Source organism: Nesoenas mayeri (genome assembly GCF_963082525.1).
Source record: "Nesoenas mayeri genome assembly, chromosome: 2".
Lineage (NCBI taxonomy): Eukaryota > Metazoa > Chordata > Aves > Columbiformes > Columbidae > Nesoenas > Nesoenas mayeri.
The window spans coordinates 115,812,676-115,832,185 of NC_137543.1; the positions used below are offsets into that span (position 1 = coordinate 115,812,676).

The window sequence follows — 19,510 nt, forward strand, 5'->3', positions numbered from 1 at the left end:
TAGCAGGCAGAGTCAGTTAATGAAATGTAAGACAGACACTCCCCCGAAGGAGGGAACTGCATAATGAGAGGAGCTTGCTAGTCAGAGAAGTACATTCCCACTTTCTGAAGGGGCTGCCATGTGCCAAAGTGAGCAAACAAGCGTAACTGGTTCATCCATGTGGCTATTGCTGCACCCACGATTTTCTTTCTAAGAACAGCCAAACTTAGCTGGAGCGTGACGTATCTGTACGTTCCGCCCCCCTAATCAGCCAGGGCACAGCAAACCGGCAGGCGAAATTCTCAGAAAAGCAGCTTGTTGAAGCCGCTGCGTACTCCTCCCAGCCTCGTCCTGCTTCGCTGACAAGCAGTGGCTGGCTCTGCAGGTGCAATGAAGACACACAGTCCAAGGGCTCATGCGGGCCTAAAATAGAAGTGCGTCAATTCGGCACCTGGCTCCTCCAGTGCTCTGGAAACCCAGCCCTCCTCTGGTCCGGGCTCAGGATATGGAAGACCAAGTGGAAACAGTAGTGGTAAGAAACAAATGGGGAGAATGTAGGAAACTATTACCCTGCCAATATAATAGGCCCAGGCAGGATCTCTCAGCAAAGTATGTTTTATTTTACAAGATCCGGTGTTCTACCTAAAGGCAGGCACATGGAATAGGGCAAAAAGCCCCTGCTTATATCTCCCCCAAATTCCAGTCACAAATTCCCTCCCCTGTTCCCCATTGTTTGGGTACTGCAGGGCTTACAGAGTACCCAACACCTGCCTCAGTTTACCTGTCTCGTCTAATTCTAACAAGCCACTCCCCTTATTGATTTATTTAAAAAATGGATTCCTGGAGTTTTGGTTACCCTTCCCCCTAGCTTAACTTTTTAAATAATCAGTGTGCATTCCGAGATTAGTTCAAAGAGACTTTGTTTTACATTAAGGATTCATAGTCTGATGTCTCTCAGTCCTTTCTCCAGAGGGAGAGGGCTGGTCCCTGTTTTTTTTTTGGTAAAAACAACATTCCTCCTTCAATGGCTCCTTACAGAGAAGCTCAGGTTTTTGAACGCCACAGTCTCCACAACAAGGCACCCATGGGGGCTGGGGGATGACATGACAACTACCCATTATAAACTGTCCCCTTCCCACTGCCTGTGTCTGACAGAGCCCACGGGGTCTCAGTTGTTAGATGCCAAACACACAAGAGACGTGACAAGGCTGAGGGAGCTGGGTCTCTTTAGCTTGGAGGAGACTGAGGGGTGATCTTGTTAATATTTATAAATATGTAAAGTGTGAGTGCCACGAGGATGGAGCCAGGCTCTTCTCAGTAACAACCAATGACAGGACAAGGGGCAGTGGGTACAAACTGGAACATAGGAGGTTCCACTTAAATTTGAGAAGAAACTTCTTCTCAGTGAGGGTGACAGAGCACTGGAACAGGCTGCCCAGGGGGGTTGTGGAGTCTCCTTCTCTGGAGACATTCAAAACCCGCCTGGATATGTTCCTATGTAACCTCATCTAGGTGTTCCTGCTCCGTCAGGGGGATTGGACTGGACGATCTCTTGAGGTCCCTTCCAATCCCTGACATTCTGTGATTCTGTGACAAACAGGCGATCCAGGGGGCGAGGCGGCTGCTGTGGCTGCCCGTTGCTGGCTGCCAGGCCCGTGCCCGGCGCTGGCCAGGCCGCTGACAGGGCAAGCTGCGAGGAGAGCGCGGGGAGCGGCACCCGAAAGGTTAAAAGAAAGCGCATGCGCCCTGCGGGGCCGTGCGCTGCCCCCGCGTTGGGCTGCTCGGATTGGCCAGCGGGGGAGCCGCGTTGGTGGCGTCACTCTCACCCGCCGCGCTCACTGGCTGCGGGGCGGCGCTGGGATGCCGGAGCGACAGTCGGAGGTAGCGACGCGCGGCCGGTCCTTTACGGTCCGTTGGGATGCCGGTAACCGGCCGTTGGCCCTGCGCCCTCCTCGCTCGCTCTGCTGAGGAGAGTCCAGCGGTGGTGGAGGAGGGTTCGCTGCGCCCCTTCCCGTGTCCTGCGACCGCCCGGCTCTTGGGAAGAGGCTCCCGGGGCTGCTCCGTCAGGCAGCGGCAAAGTGCGGGCTGCCTGGGGACTGAGGAGCTGTCGTTGCCTCGCCCGTGCACCGGGGCCAGAGGGTCGTAACGGGTCTTAAGGGAGGTCCGAAAAGCGGTGGTGGAAGGTACCTCAGTGGCTTTTGAGCGTGGCCCTCCAAAAAGCACTGTGCTGCAAAAATTATCTGTGATGTGATTCTGCTCCGGGGGGTGTAGAAACTTCATTAACAAAACACAGTTATGCATTTTAATAAAAAGATATCCACCTTGCTGTGTGGCTTGTGCCTTCTGCCTTATCGCCTAACAAGTGCTGAAAGGTGGCAGCTGGCGTGGATAGGAAAGTCAGGCCTTGGCTGAGCCAGCTCTGCTGTGCTTTGGGTGCATTTGAGCTGAGTTTGGGTGGTGGGGAGTTTTAGGGGAGAGCCCCACTCGTGCCCATGGTGTGCAACAAGGAGGAAGGGTTGGAGGTGCTGCCAGTGGGGTGCTGAGCATAGGGGGATGAGAGGAGGGCTAAGGCACAGGTAGTTGGAGTGGTGGGAAGAAGGTACCCAATTCCTTTAACATGGCAAATGGTTACCAAATGACTGTCAATACATTTGATGTTGAAAAAACTCCACCAAATTACAAGGAAATTCTGCAAAAATCTCCCAAGAAAGGTAGAGAAACCAAAAGCCACAAATAAAACTTGATAAGGCTCTGAAAAAGTTTCTTGTGTCCTGAGCAGCAGACCTTAGCGAGTCATTCCTATAACAAGTGACATATCACTTGCTGTATTTCCTCTTGTGCCATTCTTAATTAAATGGCCTTTTAAAGTTGTCTTCTTCCTCTTCCAGATGCATCCAGTCCTAAAGGCCTTTGTGTGTGGCTCCATCAGTGGGACTTGCTCCACACTCCTCTTCCAACCCCTTGACCTGCTGAAAACCCGCCTGCAAACTCTGCAGCCTGCTGGGAGTGGGTGAGAGAGTGGGGATGTGTATTCATGGGGGAGAAGGGGGTGCTCCACCGTAGGCTTCTGCCTGATTTGCTGGCCAAGGCTTGGAGTTCAGAGTTGTAATTCAGATACTGAGAGTCTGTCTGAAATAGGAGGTATATTTGTATAACATGGAGGGTTGATGTTTTGCTTCAGAAGAAGCTGCTCTTGTGAACACTACGTTAATAACATATAACCTCAGCATTTGTCTGTACTCATCTGAGAGACTGGTGTTTGCTGGAGTGCAGTTTCAGAGGGTGTCCTCTGCCTGAAAAATTGCAGGTTGTTGCCACATAACCTGTCCACATGTGCAGCTGCTCCCATTTGTCCAGTGTAGTCGACTATGACTACATCTGCTGCTGCTGCTAACAAGGGGGAGTGAGCAACTGAAGACACTAATGAGAGAGGCCTCTAATGTGTATTACAAGTGATAGGAAAGCAGAAAGTGACAGAGAAACCCTGGAAAGAGTGACCAAGGAAAGCAGATGAGTCTAAAAGGAGTGCTTCTGAGGTGCTGGGGTAATGCACTGAGATATGAGTAAGAGTGGGTGGCTGTGGAATACATCTGCCAGAGAGCATAAGCATTTCGTCTCTGCAGTTCCTGTCTTGTCTTTCTTTCAGGTCCAGTCATGCTGGGATGGTAACACTGCTCCTTAGGGTTGTCCGTACTGAGAGTCTTCTGGGGCTCTGGAAAGGTGTCTCTCCAGTAAGTGGCTGTTTTAATCCTGACTTCTAAAACCAAGTAGATAAATAAACCTACTGTTTATTACTAATGGTGGCTGCCTGATTTACATATGCTCTTGTACAATTATGAATGAAACTATGTGATTTAGATTAAATCCAATTTTAAAGAGTTAATGTTGTGAATTCCACTGATTTGGTCATGGCAGTCACTGTTGTTTTGCAGTCCTGAGCAGTTGAACACTTGAATACTTTTGCAAATGTAGGGTGGCAACTGCACCAACTTGATTTTGTTCTGAAATATCTTATATCTAGAACACTGCCCTTGAAGAATGTGTTAAATCCTAGCATCATTTGAATCAATTGTCTCTTGGTGCTGTAAATGTTTCTTAATGTGCCTTCTTTCTTCAGCATATTAGCTTTAGTGACTTTCGTTTCTACAAAGCTTCCTATCAAGTTTAACAGTCTCTGAAATGTTGTGTAGGAAATTTTGTCTTATGAGTGCTTTTTCTTTCTTTATCCGATTCTGTTTCTTGTGAAGTCCTTTGCAAGATGTATTCCTGGGGTTGGGATTTACTTCAGCACTTTGTACATGATGAAGCAAAACTTTCTAGTGGACCGCTCACCCACAGCCGTAGAGTCTGTCTTTCTGGGTGCCACCGCACGTGCAGTTTCTGGGATTTGCATGTTGCCAGTGACTGTAGTGAAGACTCGATATGAGGTGAGTTTGATTTTCTAATTAGTTCCCTGTTAATGATGTCACACACCTTCCTTGTGATGAAAAATAAATTATTCTGTCTGGAGAAGGTTGCTGCTGTTTCAGCAGAGCCAGGGATGTAGTCCTGATTTCATCCTGGTTCATATATTGTGCATGAAATGCCGCACACTGATTTTTAAGCAAGAAGTGTAAGATGAAACAGCATTCACCCTGAGAGTTTTAAGTTTCAGTTGTATACAAGGTCTATGTAGTATATTTCAAATTTTACCTTCCTGAAGGATTGTTTTGAAGGCTGAGGTAGGTGAAACCCACATTTTGCCCTGGGCTGTCCTCTGTGCTGCCATCTTGGGCATCACACGGAGTGCATGCTACTGTTTGTATAGATACTATGGCCTCAGGGTGTGTGTAGGGCTCCTTGGCCTGTGCCTGGCACATGGATGACTGACAATTGTCTACCCTTGCAGAGTGGAAGATTTGGCTATGGGAGTGTATATGGAGCTCTGAAGAATATCTATGTGACGGAAGGGGTTCGTGGCATGTTCAGTGGCCTCACCGCAACACTGCTGCGGGATGCACCCTTCTCTGGCATCTACCTGATGTTCTACACACAGACCAAAAAACTCACACCTCAGGGTAAGGCTGGACATCAGAGGCTGTAATGGAAAATGTTTTTCTTCTCACATCTTGCTCTACAGTTGACTGCCTGCATGATTGGCTTATTGCCCTCTACTTCAGTAGTTAGTCTCTTGTAGGTCTTTAGAGTGGACATCCACATTTTCCTGTGAACTGTAGACTTATAGCTCAGATTAGTGTAGAAATGGAAATTGGTCCTAAGCTGATTGATTGTCTTTATGAAGACTGATGTATAAGGTGGGTTAGTGAACAACTGGAAGAGAGGATGTCATCAGCAATTCTTTCTGCTGCTGGATGTCTTGTATAGTGATCAGTTGCCACTAAACCGGGGCTTCTCTGATGTTAGAACTATCTGGGGCAACACTTGCACAATCTTTCTGAGTTCCTGTCAAATTCAGCTCCCCATCAAGTGAGACTTTTTAATATTGCTAACTTTTGACGAGTAGCCACTTTTCCCCTTGAAAGGTTTCTCTACACTGGATGGGTTTTAACTTCTCTTAGACATTGATTTAATAATTCAGTAGCTTTTCACTTTGTCATGCAGCATGAATATTCCTGGCCTATTTTGTGTCTGAGTCCATTCCCTTTGCTGTCTTGCAGACCAGCTGGAGCCAGCGGTCACGCCCTTGCTGAATTTTGGCTGTGGGATCTTTGCGGGAATCTTGGCCTCGCTGGCAACACAGCCTGCCGATGTCATCAAAACTCACATGCAGCTGTCTCCTCAAAAGTACCGCAGGACAAGCCAGGCCATTGCCTTCATCTACAAGGTGAGGTGAATCCCGTCTAATATGCGCAATTGCAGCCTCACTTCTAGTCTCCTTGCCCAAAGCACAGCTATGCTAAGAAATTTTTTGCCTTTTAAAGAAGTGAACAAATGTGAGTGCTTGATATGCTTTTGCAGTCAGGCCAGTCAGTGCCAGCATTTTCAGGAGCTGAACTGGGTCATGCTGTGGGAGACTAAGGTGGAATCTCTTGTCACTGGTGTATGTGTAGACCTGTTCAGTAATAACTGGAAAGTACTCTGTTTGATGGTCTGAAAACAGTCGGAAGCATCAGTCCTTTCCATGCTTTTTCTCATAATTAGAGGGGCCATTGTCACTCCTCATATGTGTTTGTTGCTGCTTGTAAATGGATTACAAGGCAGTGAACTTGCTCCCTGATTATTCTTGCCATTCCTCAGTCCTCTCTCTGTTTTCCCAAAATTATGGATGGTGGTGAATTGCAGAGTAAGGTCAGAGTACTGGAGCACAAAGGTGAGCACAGTCCAGCAAGCATCTCTCCACACAGACCCGCTTCATGTTCTAGGCTGGTGAATGATTTCCCTTCAGTTCTGTCTGTTACAGATTGATTCTTATACTGGTAGTGATGGAAAGCACTTAGCTTATTTTTTTTTCAACTTAGCTTAGTATGTAGACTTGGAGGAACTGTGTTTACAGCTGCAGCTGCCTCTGGTTTATCTCTGATTATCACACTGGGGCAAAGGGTTTCTTTAGTATCTAGTATGAAATGCTGGTTTCAGATAGAAACCAGCTACAAAACAATTCTTTCCACTTTAGACAGAAGAGGAGAAATAAATGCCCAGATCTGTATCCCAGGAATAGGATGGAGATGTACTCAAAGCCTACATTTCCCTTCCTGCCCTCAAAAGTGCAGATCCTGGCAGATTTGATTTATTTTCATAGTGAACTCTATCCCTAAACAGAATCTGTTTATTTGCGTATGGGTTTTTTGTGCATGGTACATTTTTCTCATATGAGAATGTTGTTTTTTTTTTTACTTCAGTACTTTAAAATCTCAGTTTTTATAGAATAACTGACTTTTATAAACATGAATCTCTAAAACAAAGACAAGTGGTTTTCCTGAAGTGTCTTGAAACAGTTACACCCTCTCCTTCTTTTGCTGGGCTTGAGTGTGGCTTTCTCCATCCATTGTCCCCATCCTTACGTTCCCTCTCCACTCACTGCTCTTCCTGCTTTCTTAGGTAGCCCTGCAGTTGCATGGTGCTGCAGGTTTTTCCTAAACATTAAATGCTATTTAAGCCTAGGTCTTTCAGAAACTGATCTGGGTCCGAGCTGATGTATATCCTGTGCTGTTCCATGTAATAAGTGATGAGAAATTATAACATCAGAGGCAGATTGTGATGGATTACTGTTCATTTATCTCCTGTTGCAGGACTTTGGGTTAGCTGGCTTTTTCAGAGGTGGTGTGCCCCGTGCCCTCAGGCGGACTCTGATGGCAGCAATGGCGTGGACGGTGTATGAACAGATGATGGAAAAAATGGGCTTGAAATCTTGAGTGACTTGCACAAGAAAGGACCAGCTTCACTCCTTCTCCTGCTTGCTGTGATCAACTGGCAATAGGAACTTCCTAGTTCCACAGAGGAATAAGCCTTGCTCAGCCAGGAGGAAGAAAGCTCTTCTGAGACAGGGGATTAGGCCTTTTGGCAAGTAGAGGAAAGAAGGATCGGATCTTTGCGTCATTTGATCAGTGCGTTCCAGAAAGGACCGTACTGGCAGAGTCCCACGGAAATGGCCAGGTTTCCACAACCCGTGCTCTGTGCTCACCTCATTTATGCAATGAGACATTGCTGAGCCAAAGTGTTTGAGGAGAAAACAGTGATTGCAGAACCTGCCAGCCTGTTCCTTGGTGTAGATCCTCTTTCCTCGTATGCTTTGTTCTCGCAGGTGAACATTGCAGACCTCAGTGGGAGACTGGATGTGTCTCTTAATGCTTATAATGCAGGAGCGAGCGGAAGAGAAATGAAGTGCTGAAGGAAAGCTAGGAACACAGTCGCTGTCATCAATTTTGTACTGTGCTTGATAGCAGAGAAGGTAACTGGAACCTCTTTGGCGTGTCATGTATTATAGTTTACTTGAGCATCTTAACACTCTTGAAAAGTGCTTCTGCCTCTGCAGCAATATTTGCTCAGGGATTAAGAAGCATAAGGCACTTTAGAATTGATTGCTGCCAAAGTTTTACTTGTTCTCTGAAAAGCATTTTTTTTTCTGCTCGTCTGACTATGTCAGGAACACTCAAGTACTTTTTAAATCCAGCTGTACTAGAGACTTATTTGCTTCCTATTATTCATTTGTTAATCCCTGACCAACACCCTCAGTGTGAGCTGCTCCTTAGATGTAGCTTTTAGGGTCATAGCTCATAATGCATAAATTTATAATGGAAGCAGATATAGATACTGACACTTCAGATGTCTCTTAAAAGCTGCTGCTTGATTGCATGTGGAGTATCTTTGGGTTTGGAAAGAAAATGCTGCTGTTTTCTGTAAGCTTTCTCCAAAGTTTGAGACCTATGAGCGTTTGGTAAGGAACTTTAATTCTCTTCAGGCTCTATACAGATCCTTCACAGTTTCCCAGATGATAATTTTCTCTTACCAGGTAGTCCATGTTTCAGTGTTCCTGAGTTTAGACTTAGAGATAAATACACTTTTTTGAATCCACTGTGCCTTCTTCCTCATTCCTACTTTGTTACAAAAACCCTACAGTGTGTGTTGTCCAGATTTGGGTACAGCTTGCTCCCCTCTTCACTTGTGCCTCTGTGCTGGCTGACTGGGTTGGGACTTTTGCAGTTCCATTGTGGTTGCCACAAAGCTGGGCACAGAAGTGTGTGTCCTGTTCTGTAGTGTGCCTTGCAGAAAACATAGCTTTGGCTTTTTGTTTTTCTGGTGTGGTTTGTTTTGTTTTGTTTTGTTTTGTTTATTTTTGTGATTTGTGGGTTGTTTATTCACCTATGCATGGGATCAAACCAACGTATTGTACTGAAAGCCTGAATTTATTTAGGGCTTCCTTAATCTGATGTGTGAGTTGGATCTGTGCTGTGGCAGCCAAGGGCTGTGTATGGAGTTGCCTGGCAGATGTTTAATGAATATTTTAGCTCCTGATTTAGCAATAGCAAAGCAGTGTGCAACTTGTGCAGACAGAAACTTAGGCTCTTAAAAATGAGGCAAGTGAGCAAAGAATGCCAAGTGATAAATCCTGAATTAAGTAACATCCTCATCAGAAACTTAAAATGCAGGAACACTTCAGTGGCTTTTATGCCCTATACTTCTGCCTGCTCACATAACAAAGGAAGAACTTGAGAATTTATTCTGATGTGCCAGTGTCTTTAAGTCTGCTGGGGTTCTTTGTGTGTTGTGTTGTTTTGTTTTGTTTTAATCTGGATTCAGGCTTAAAGCAGTGATAGCTTTTCCTTCATAAAAGTTCTTGCATTCCCCTCACTTTGTGAAGAATGAGGAGGCTCTTTGTTGTTGCAGTAGAGTGAAAAAGTATATGCTTTTGACTTGTGAATTAGCCTGAGCTCTGCTGACTTTAAAAAACAGAGAATCTAAACTGCACTGTGTTTCATCAACCCTTGGTGCTGCAAATCCAAAAACTTATCTACATGGGAGCTGGGGGGAGTGAGTTTTGCAGTGCAAGTTTGTTGTTTGTTTTATTTTATTATTTATTTTGTCAAGTCTTATGTCTATGGGGGAAGCCTAAAGTTCTGTTTCATTGTCTTTTAAAAGCTGTATCACATAGGCAGACAAGACTGTTTCTCAGCTCTGATCTTTACCAGCCTTCACCCTTTTCCTCTCTTCAAAAACATTTTTTCTAAACTGATTTATTGAAGTTACTTCTTGATATCTATAGCAAGTCAAGAAAAACAAGTGTGTAGACTTGAAGTTTAGATATATTGCCCTTGAGGTTGTATGCTTGTAATTAAAAACAAATGGTCACTGTACAACCTAAATTCAAAGTAAACCAAAAAATCCAGTTACAGGTGCTTAATCACCTACCTGCATTATGCCAGCAATTCAACATTACCAATCCTATCAGATAATCATATCCAAAGCCATCTTAGCTTGGATTCCAGAGAATGTGGTGTGATTCCTTCTGCACATGGCAGGATCATGGTCAGATCCCTCTTGGAATGACCTCTGTTGCTGGCAACACGCTATTAGAGGCTCTGCTTGCCCATGCAGCTGTGGTGTCAGACCACAACTGGTTCACATGTTGAGGCGCTCAGTGAAGTGCAAGGACACAAGAGCAATAGTCTGATTGTTTATGCTTTAGAAACTTAGCATTTCCCTTCTTCTTGTGCCAATGATATCTTTTTTCTTGCACTGTTTAAAGAGAACTGGAGCTTTAGGACATTGCATTGGTGCGAGTATTTCTGTGTCTATATAAAATATTTATATGAGAAAGTGTATTATATGTTTTTATTAAAAACTGGTTGCCATCATGAACCGTGTCATCTCTTCAGTGTTTCTTTAAAAAGAAAACAACTCCCAAACCAATCAAACCCACAAGGGAGGGGACGGCATGGGATGCGGTGGGATGGGATGGAATAGCAGCTTAAGAAAGCAAAATGAGTTTCCCAAGGTGAGAGGACTGTTTGATGGGTTCAGAGCCCATACAAGGCAATGCATATTCTCTTTTTCTGTGGGGTATAATATACACAGGCCATACTAGTACAACCTAAATCAGCTTTACCTAAATGGAAAAAACACATAGCGATGAGGAATCTTGTTATTTTCACAGCTTCCTCTGCCTGCGTGCTGTGTGTAAAGACTAATGGAAATTGAATTTCAATACCAGCTGATAAAATACCCACCTTTAGCACAGTGGAGTTTTGAGCTTTCTGGGAAGAAACTGTTTTTAATCTCCTGCCAACTAGGTCTTTGCTCCTCAGGCAGTCTGATCTTGTCAGGACGCCAGAAATTGTGCCTGGGACTTGGTTCTCTGCTGCAAGGCACAGTGTAAGGTGATGCTGGATTGCTGGGATTTCCTCTTCCTGTCACAGCATGGTCCTGGGATTCTGGAGGAGGCAGGTTGTGCTAAGCAAAATATTGATATTGTTGATACTGAGATGTACATCTTCTAGATGTGGAGATCTCAAACTGCTCCTCTTTTCAGATGTTGCCTAGATATGGCATTCGTATAAGGAGCAATTTTCACGAAGAATTATCTGTGTGTAACAGATTGACCAGACAGTCCTGGTGTGCAGCTTTGTGCCAGCTGGACCCAAACTGCTTGTGCATGTACCTGATAACCAAATTAGGCCAGCCATAGTGCCTGCTCTTAAATGCAGGGCTCCCCAGAGCTCCCCTGCTGCCTTGGGGAACCACCGCCAGTGTAGAGGGTGTTTCTGCTCACGCTGCTGACAGCTGCCTCAGCTGTGAGAAGAGATAGCACACAAGGCTCCCCAACCCTCTTGGGTGGTGGAGGGTGGGAAAGATTGAAAAGGAACAGTTTAAAGGCACCGTCCTTGTAATAAAATACTGATTTTCAGATCTCGTTTCCACCTAAAAACCAGGCAAATGCTTTGCTTGCTTTTTTAATTTTTATTTTTAGTGTATTATGTGCCATGCATGATCACTGACACCAGTATTGAGCAGAAAATATTCCTCATGTCGCACACTCATACATGTGTACTTTTGCAAACCAATGTGGATCTCTTGAATATGCTTATCCCGTCTAGAATTGCTTCTGGTTTCAAAGTATCGAGTTGATTTTCCACATTGCACTGTTTCTTAATTTCTGATGTTATCACTATAAAATGCTTCGGGAGATTTTATCATAATGCATTAAAGGATTTTGGTTAAAAATATGAAAAATCAGAGGTTAAAATGACACCTCCACAATTTTTGTGACAGATGTTAGACACTTCTAGCTTTGTAGAACTAGAAATAAGAAGGGAATAGATTCACCAAAGTATGTTTCCCCAAAACATTGAAGAAATGGCAACAAACCATTGAAAAACAAGCCATGGTGGGGTTTACAAGCAAGTATGGTATTGTGCAGTTTTGCTGGAGGTGGGTTGATTTCCATGGGTTTCTCTTTGTCTTCTGGAGGCTCTAGCTCCAGGAGTGCCACACCATCTCTTGGATGACACCCAGTGGCATTTTTGGTGGGATAGATACTACGCAAACATCTTTCTGAGCCTCTTTCCAAGAGGCACCATTCGATCCATTGTCACAGATCCCCCTTGGGCAGCAGAATCACCTCCACTGCAGCCCAGTGGCTCTCTCACTGCTGGAGCATCCCGTTACAGCCCCCAGTTTGAGGGTGAATAGACTGGATTCAAAGAGAAAGCTGCCAGTAAGCACTCCATGCTGAATTTGTTATTTGGCATTTCTGTGTGTGTCAACAAATATGTGGCTTAATTGCATATGTATCAGACCCACAGATCTGGGAAATGCTTTAGTATCTGCCTTTCACAGGAGTTGTTTTCTGCCTGTAGGTTTCATACTTGATGTGATTTGTCTACTCCCTCCTCCACCCCCCATGCCTCTTCCCTTCCTCAGAAATTTCTGTATTCCCTCCAGGACTGGTGATAATCCTATGCCAAATGCAGCTTTTCTCTGGTGACACTTAACAGTGTGTGATCTGAAAACATCTGCACCCAAGTGCTGACCCTTGCCACTCATTGCAGAGTTGCCCAAGGCTTTGGGAGCAGTTCTTTGGTGAAGCAGAGGTTTTGTGCACCAGAGACCCGGCTGACACACGGGGCTTGGCAGGATCTCAGGTTCTAACCGTGAGCTACCAGAGCTTGGCAGGAGTGTGGGAAGCTTTGCTGCTCTGGCAGGTCAGGTGTTGGCACATACAGGATGAAACTGCTTGTGCTTCACTGGAGGAATCAAGGTTCAAGGAAAACATTTCACTAGCAACTGAATGAGTAAAATCCAACCAGATAAATCTGGACAATAACAGGGGCCTTTTGAGGTGCACAGCAACTCACACTGAGGAATCATGTCAATAAAATCACACTTGCACGTCATGTAAAGGTGGCAGAAATGCCAGATTTGCATATGGATGTAGCCACCAAATGCCTTGCTTTTATTTTCTAGGACCTGAGTCTGGCTGAGCTGGTTTTGGCAAGCACAGTCCGGCCCATGGAGTGGGCATGCCACAGAAGCCATCCCCAGGTACGTCTGTGTGGGAGAGGATGAGGCAAGTGTCATCCCACCCCCTGTCCACACCAAACCAGAACAGCTCAAACAGCAGCAGCCCCGGCTATGGCCTTGTCTGCCCAAGTTACTCAATAACTTGGCCCATCATCTGTGCTTCTCCTCGCAAGTGTAAGGTCACTTGTGACGAGAATGGCAGGGGGCATCATTCCAGGGGCTCTTCCAAGCCTTTTACTGATTGTCGTCAGTGACTGACAACAGCTTGCATAACAGAAGTAGGAACAGCTCTATCCTTCACATCTAAGCTCACTACATTTAATATCAGCTTCAGTATCTTTGCAATCAGATACGGTGTCTAAGCTGTAAGAACTTTCTCTCAGTTAAGGAATATTCTGAATCTCACTCAGCTTTTAAAAAACAATGTCTGCCATGCTCTGCATATAGTGGTGTAACCAAGTTCAGTGTGAATTGTGACAGGAGAGACATGGTCTAAAATACATTATAAGACAGATACGCTTCTACCTGAGGGTCATTTTCATTAGTGAGAAAGATTTATTTTAAAGTGTCTCAGCATGCAGTTGAAAAATAAAACAAATTTTCAGGTCACTTAAGAAAATATTTAGAAATACTTCATTGTCAAGCTTTGACATGACTCTCCCAAGCCCTCTCATGAGCTGTGGATCTCATGGTCTACCAGAAAGGGCTCAAAACTGTGACAATAAGAAATAAGTACTAGAGATTCCAGAGGAGTCTTGAATGCTGACCAGTGGCACTCCTTTGAAAACATTGTATTTACTGCAGTATCCATTACTGAACTTTCAATTGTTATATTCAAATACACTTTTAATACAGTTGTTTATTGATGATGCAAAAGAGTTCTCCAGACTAACACCACCACCACCCCTCTTCTCCCCCACAGCTTGTATTCACATCGTGCTCCTGTTAGGAGATACATGTTGTACATAGCCCGAAGAAGTCAGCTCTCACTATCCACAGCCCACTTACCAAAGTGCAACACAAGTCTGTGATCTGTTGGGTACCTGTGTAATAATAGTTCACGCTCTTGCTGAGAGCTCACTTAACCATTTGCTGAGTTTCATTTTACCTACCTTTGTCACCACCATGTGGCAAATGTATGAATTATTCTCTTAAAGAATATTTTTAAACTGATCTGGTAATCTTGCTAATTAAGATAATCTAACAAGCATACAGAAATGCAAAATGGTGTGCGAGCCAGCTCCTGGCTTGCAGGTTGAAGTTTTGTGGGAATGATGGAAAGTGACTGGCAGTAAACGCACAGACTGCTGCTCACCTGAAACAGGACAAGGTCTCATTTTATAGGAAGCAGAGAACATATGTGAGATGATGTTGTAACCTGCTACTTTAATATCCAGAGCAACTCAATGCAAAGGGGCTATCAGGAGGCTCAATGCCCAACCACACTGCTAGAGTCAGGGTAAAATAGACGAGAGAAAACTGAAGGAGTACTATTATTAGAAAGATGGGAACATGAATTAGTGCAGAAGGCACTCACTGTAGTGTCAGCACCATTCAGAAATTTATTCAGATCTGGATGATAGCAATAATAAAGCAATAATAAAGCAATAATAAAGCATAATAAAGTAAATATCACTAAGTAGTTGTGGGGTTTGTTTGTTTGTGGGTTTTTTGTTTGTTTGTTTGGTTTTTCAGTGGTGTTTTATTGTTTGGTTTTGTTTGTTTTTCTGGGAAACTCTGCTCTCAGGCCTCTGTCTGCTCCCTGAATGTGACAGAGGGAAAGGATGATAGAGAAATTTACCCAGATCTGGATGATAGCAAGCATAGTACAGTAAATATCACTACTGAGTTTTTTATTTTGTGTTTGCTTTTTCATTTTGTTTTCTTTTTTTTGTTGTTGCTGGTGGTGGTTTTAGTTTTGTTTTTCTTTGTTTTCTGGGAAACTCTGCTCTCAGGCCTCTGTCTGCTCCCTGAATATGACAGAGGGAAAGGATGATGGAGGGTGTAAAGTCTGATCACGTCCTGCCTCTTCTTAAAAGCAAACAAATAAAAAAATCCCGCCAAGCGGAAACAATCGCAATAACGTCCACATTGCCAACAGAACGTGGAAGTTCGGTGCCCATTTAATCTAATTGTAATGGGCACCTTCTGCCTTCCCAACCGGCGGAGCCCCGCCCTTCCCGCGGCTCCCCATTGGCTGGGGAGTCTATATATAGACCTCCCATGCAGCCGCACTTCCTTTTCGTTCCGCACCCGCCGGGGCCTCCACACGGCGTTGCCAGCGTGAGTCCGGGCGGGGGCCCGCGGGCAGTGGTGGGGCGTGCGGCCCACGGCGCCGCCGGCGGGTCTCTGCGCGCCCTTGCCGTGCCGGCGGCAGGACCTGGCCGAGCCGCGGGGAAGGGCAAGGCCTGCCCGGTGCGGGGCGGGGGATCCGGCGGCCGGTGCAGCCAAGATGGCGGCGGAGGCGCCCGGGCCCTCGTGGCGCGGAGGGAGACGCGAGTCCCCGCGTGGCTGAACACGGGTGCTTGTGCCCGCAGGTTCCCTGTCGTTGCTTCCAAAGGGAAACCCCACAATGTCCGGAGGTCTCGATGTCCTGCAGATGAAGGAGGAGGATGTCCTCAAATTCCTCGCTGCCGGGACCCACCTGGGAGGCACCAACCTGGACTTCCAGATGGAGCAGTATATCTACAAAAGGAAAAGCGATGGTAAACCCGCGGGGTGGGCAGCAGGGATTTTGTGGGCACAGCTGAGGAAAGCGGGAAAGTGCTGATGCTTGAGCTCTCCAGCAGTTTCTCCATGGCCTGAAAGGTGCAGACATCTTTGTTGGTTAAATCGTGTTACTGAGAGAAGTAGGATGAAATACGGATTTTAGAACTTGGTAAATAAATCACAGCTGGATCTGGGCCTTTATGCTAGTTTTGATTATAGTAATAAAATTGTTTTAATGTCTCAATACTGATTTCTGCTGCTTGTTTGCATTATTATTCAATCTCAGCTGCACCCTGTTTAAAGTTGAAAGCTCCTACCAGGCCTTGGTTTATGTTGATGGGTGCTGGAATTGTGCTACATTAAGATCAAATGGGAGCATTTTCCTTAGAATAACTTTCCACTGGTTAGAATTTTGGAGTAACCACAACTTTAAAGGCAGAAGAGTGCTGTCCTGTTTTAGAGTCCTGTATTTGCTGCTTGCTCTGAAGCCTTTTGTCACCAATAGGTATTTACATCATCAATTTGAAGAGAACCTGGGAAAAACTTCTCCTGGCAGCTCGTGCCATTGTTGCCATTGAGAACCCAGCTGATGTGAGCGTCATTTCTTCCAGAAATACTGGACAGGTATGGACATGTATTGGTCATGAAGCCTGCAGTCTTGGGAGCAGGACTTTCTTGCCACACATCAATGACTGCCAGTGGCAACTTGATGATAAAAAAGAGTAACCCAGATTTTGGCACTAGGAACACTTTTTGGAAGCATTTTTCTTGTATTGCACTTGCATCTTAGAACAGATCAGTTGAGGGCCCCCTACACAATTTCTCCAGGTTTCAGGGAGGACAAGGGAAGTTAAACAACTTGTTTCATATCCTTCTCTCGGTGGTTCTGTTTGGAATTATGGCATACTAGTGCTCAGTCCCCTGGTGGCCCTCCCCAGTAATTCCCCTTTTTTGGGGACAATAAGCATATGATAGAAAGTTTACAAATAAATCATTTGCTTTGTTTTTGAGCAAGGTATATAACAATTATATTTTAAATTTTTATCTAGATTTTTAGCAAAAAACCATTCTGTTATAGAAGGGGACGTAGCCTTTGAGTGAAATATAATTGGCCACAGAAGTTTATCTGTGAGTTTAACTTCTCTGGACTAATGCAGGTGGTGCCACAAATATTCAGGGAGATTGTGAATGACACAGGATAGATTTATAAAGGAGAAGTCTGAGTTCCTCTGGACTTGACTTGCACACTGTTAAAGCTTGGTGCCGAGGTCAGTTTCTGGCCAATGAGCTCTCAAGTGTCGGAAGTGTGCTACAGCAAACCAGCTGGCAGGGTTTTCGCTAACGCCAGGAGAGGAGCCCCCTCTATGAATGGAGTTTGATAGTAGGCCCTGCCACATGCCCAGCTGCCTGATGCCTCACAAGTTGAAAGCTCTTGCGAGTACAAACTGCCAGCTGCAATTTTAATGGACACAGCTACAGGTTGTGTGTATTTACTACTGAGCTTTTCTTGTAGTTACTGAAGTTATGCTGCTGGATAATAAAAGGGTTTAGAAATAATGGAAGAAAAATGGCTTTGCCTTTTTCATAACCATTTCTTATTCCCTCTACATAATTTGATTATGAGACTTTGGAGTAGAACTTGCAACTAAGTTCAGGAAACATAAAGAAGTAGTTTTCTGTATCCTGACTTCTTGCTTTGCTGGTGGATATGATCTTCTTAACTCCAGGTGTTTTAAAAGCATTTCTGTTTTGTTTCATTCTGAATGCAGAGCTGTTGGTGAGCCCTGATTTCACAGGAATCGAAACAAATAGTTCTTGTGTTTCCTGACAGTGTACCTGGGTGACTTGGTTGAAATGCAAGTTTCCTTGCCTCACCTCTGCTGTGGTCCATTTTGCAGCGTGCTGTTCTGAAGTTTGCTGCTGCCACTGGGGCTACTCCTATTGCTGGACGTTTCACCCCGGGTACCTTCACAAACCAGATCCAAGCAGCTTTCCGTGAGCCACGGCTCCTGGTTGTTACGGACCCCCGGGCTGATCATCAGCCACTGACAGAAGCATCTTACGTCAACATCCCCACCATTGCACTGTGCAACACCGACTCCCCGCTGCGCTACGTGGATATTGCCATTCCCTGCAATAATAAGGTAAGAGCTTTGTTGAAGTGTGCAAACCCTAAGTTGCAAAGATAGATGCTTTCTGCAGATGGGAGTTGGCTTGGATGGCACGTATCTCCAGGGTCGACCAGTTAATTAAGGCCTCTCGTGTGCTAGCAGGTGAGTGAGGAGGAGGAGATGAGCTGCACACAGTTGGAGCTTGGAGCTGAGGCCTGTTTCTGGCCGAGGAACTCTCAAGTGTAGGACGTGTGCTAGAGTAACCTGGCAGGACTTTTCACTGGCACCATGAGGGTCTCGGTGGCCCAATGAGTGGAGTTTGGTAGTCATTCTTGCCACAGTTTATGAAAATGAATGAAAGATAAAAGGAACTGATGAAAAAAGTGCTCTGAAACGTTACAGAAGCTGTAAGAAAGGTAAAGTCTAGGGAGATGGGAAAATAGCTTTGATCTCTACCTAGATGTTGTCATTCACTGAAACTAATACAAACTAAATCTGAGTGTGCGTGTAAGATCTGGTCATTTGGTCAAGCTCTCTAATTCTTCATTCTAGCATATGTGATGAGCATAATCCCTGTCTTTTGGGCAAGATTCTTCTGGGGTAATGAGTTGTATGAAACTCCATAGCAGGACAATTGCTTCAGGCTGTGTTGTATACAGCAGATGCTGGTGATGGGGGTGCGCTGTGATTTCTGCAAAGACCTGAAAACGTCACTGGAAACTTGAAAGTTTGCCCTTTTCTGAGTCCAAGCACATGAGCATGTGGGTGTTAGCAAGCAATGCCTTTCTCTTGCCAAGCAAGAGCCTTGGACTGAGCACAAATAAGTCTTTTGCTCTTTTAAAGTGTTTTCAAAGCTTTAGCTTTCCAGGAAACCTCACATTACTTTCTTCTGTCCCAGGGAGCCCATTCAGTGGGTCTGATGTGGTGGATGCTGGCTCGGGAGGTCCTGCGCATGCGTGGCACCATCTCCCGCGAGCACCCGTGGGAGGTCATGCCCGACTTGTACTTCTACAGGGATCCCGAGGAGGTAGGAGGCCTGTGGAAGGAAGTGTGGCTGTGTGAGGTCTCCTGCCTGCCTGCTGTTGAGGACAGGTTTTACCAACGTCATACTGCATTTCACCCTTAAGGTGGTGGTTAATTAGCTTTATCTGTTGTTGGTTGGTGCATATTGTCTGCTGTGTGACAGTGAGGGTGGTGAGATGTTTTCGTGAGGCTTGGACCTTCTGCTCTTCTGTTGCAGATCGAAAAGGAGGAGCAGGCTGCTGCTGAGAAAGCGGTTACCAAGGAGGAGTTCCAGACTGAATGGACTGCCCCAGCTCCTGAATTCACTGCTCCTCCTCAGCCTGAGGTGGCGGATTGGTCTGAGGGAGTGCAGGTGCCCTCTGTGCCCATCCAGCAGTTCCCCACAGGTCAGTTTGGGGCATCTGGGGGAAGTGGGGTGCATGTTGTAGCGGGTGTGAAGAGCTGGGGTGCACTAAGCGTTGTCTTTGTCATTGCAGAGGACTGGAGCGCCCAGCCAGCCACTGAGGACTGGTCAGCAGCTCCCACAGCCCAGGCTACCGAGTGGGTTGGCACTGCCACCGAGTGGTCTTAACTTCAGTCCGGCTCTGCTGTGAGAGAAATAAAGGCTGGTTTGATACACACCCGGCTTGGTACCGCTTTGTTACACTCGGCGGGTGAAACACGTGGGTGGCGTGGGGTGCAGTCCTTGGCCACGGGCGGGGGAAGCTGTAAACTGCTGTTGGACCGTGTTC

The 19,510-nt window shown here is 45.6% G+C and overlaps 2 protein-coding genes across 5 annotated transcripts; both read left to right on the top strand.

The window, feature by feature from the left end:
- The first annotated feature begins 295 nt into the window (after positions 1–295).
- On the top strand, positions 296–15,060 carry SLC25A38 (solute carrier family 25 member 38). Of its 4 annotated transcripts, none has more exons than XR_013921781.1 (8): positions 296–511; positions 2,868–2,989; positions 3,626–3,710; positions 4,227–4,406; positions 4,868–5,036; positions 5,637–5,803; positions 7,209–7,867; positions 12,880–12,955. XR_013921781.1 is itself a non-coding variant. In XM_080338953.1 (8 exons), the coding sequence occupies exons 1-8, from the start codon at positions 485–487 to the stop codon at positions 13,883–13,885; spliced, it is 855 nt and encodes a 284-aa protein (XP_080195079.1). In that variant the 5' UTR covers positions 296–484; the 3' UTR covers positions 13,886–15,060. The 4 variants fall into 4 exon arrangements, 3 of the variants coding, with proteins under 3 accessions (XP_080195079.1, XP_080195078.1, XP_080195080.1); XM_080338953.1 differs by lacking the exon at positions 7,209–7,867 and adding an exon at positions 13,859–15,060 and having other exon boundaries at positions 12,880–12,957; XM_080338952.1 differs by lacking the exon at positions 12,880–12,955 and having other exon boundaries at positions 7,209–10,271.
- Positions 15,061–15,179: 119 nt separating this feature from the next.
- On the top strand, positions 15,180–19,397 carry RPSA (ribosomal protein SA). Its single transcript, XM_080338951.1, has 7 exons — positions 15,180–15,219; positions 15,474–15,641; positions 16,151–16,269; positions 17,544–17,789; positions 18,655–18,783; positions 18,997–19,165; positions 19,256–19,397. The coding sequence occupies exons 2-7, from the start codon at positions 15,509–15,511 to the stop codon at positions 19,348–19,350; spliced, it is 891 nt and encodes a 296-aa protein (XP_080195077.1). The 5' UTR covers positions 15,180–15,219; positions 15,474–15,508; the 3' UTR covers positions 19,351–19,397.
- The last annotated feature ends 113 nt before the right edge of the window (positions 19,398–19,510 follow it).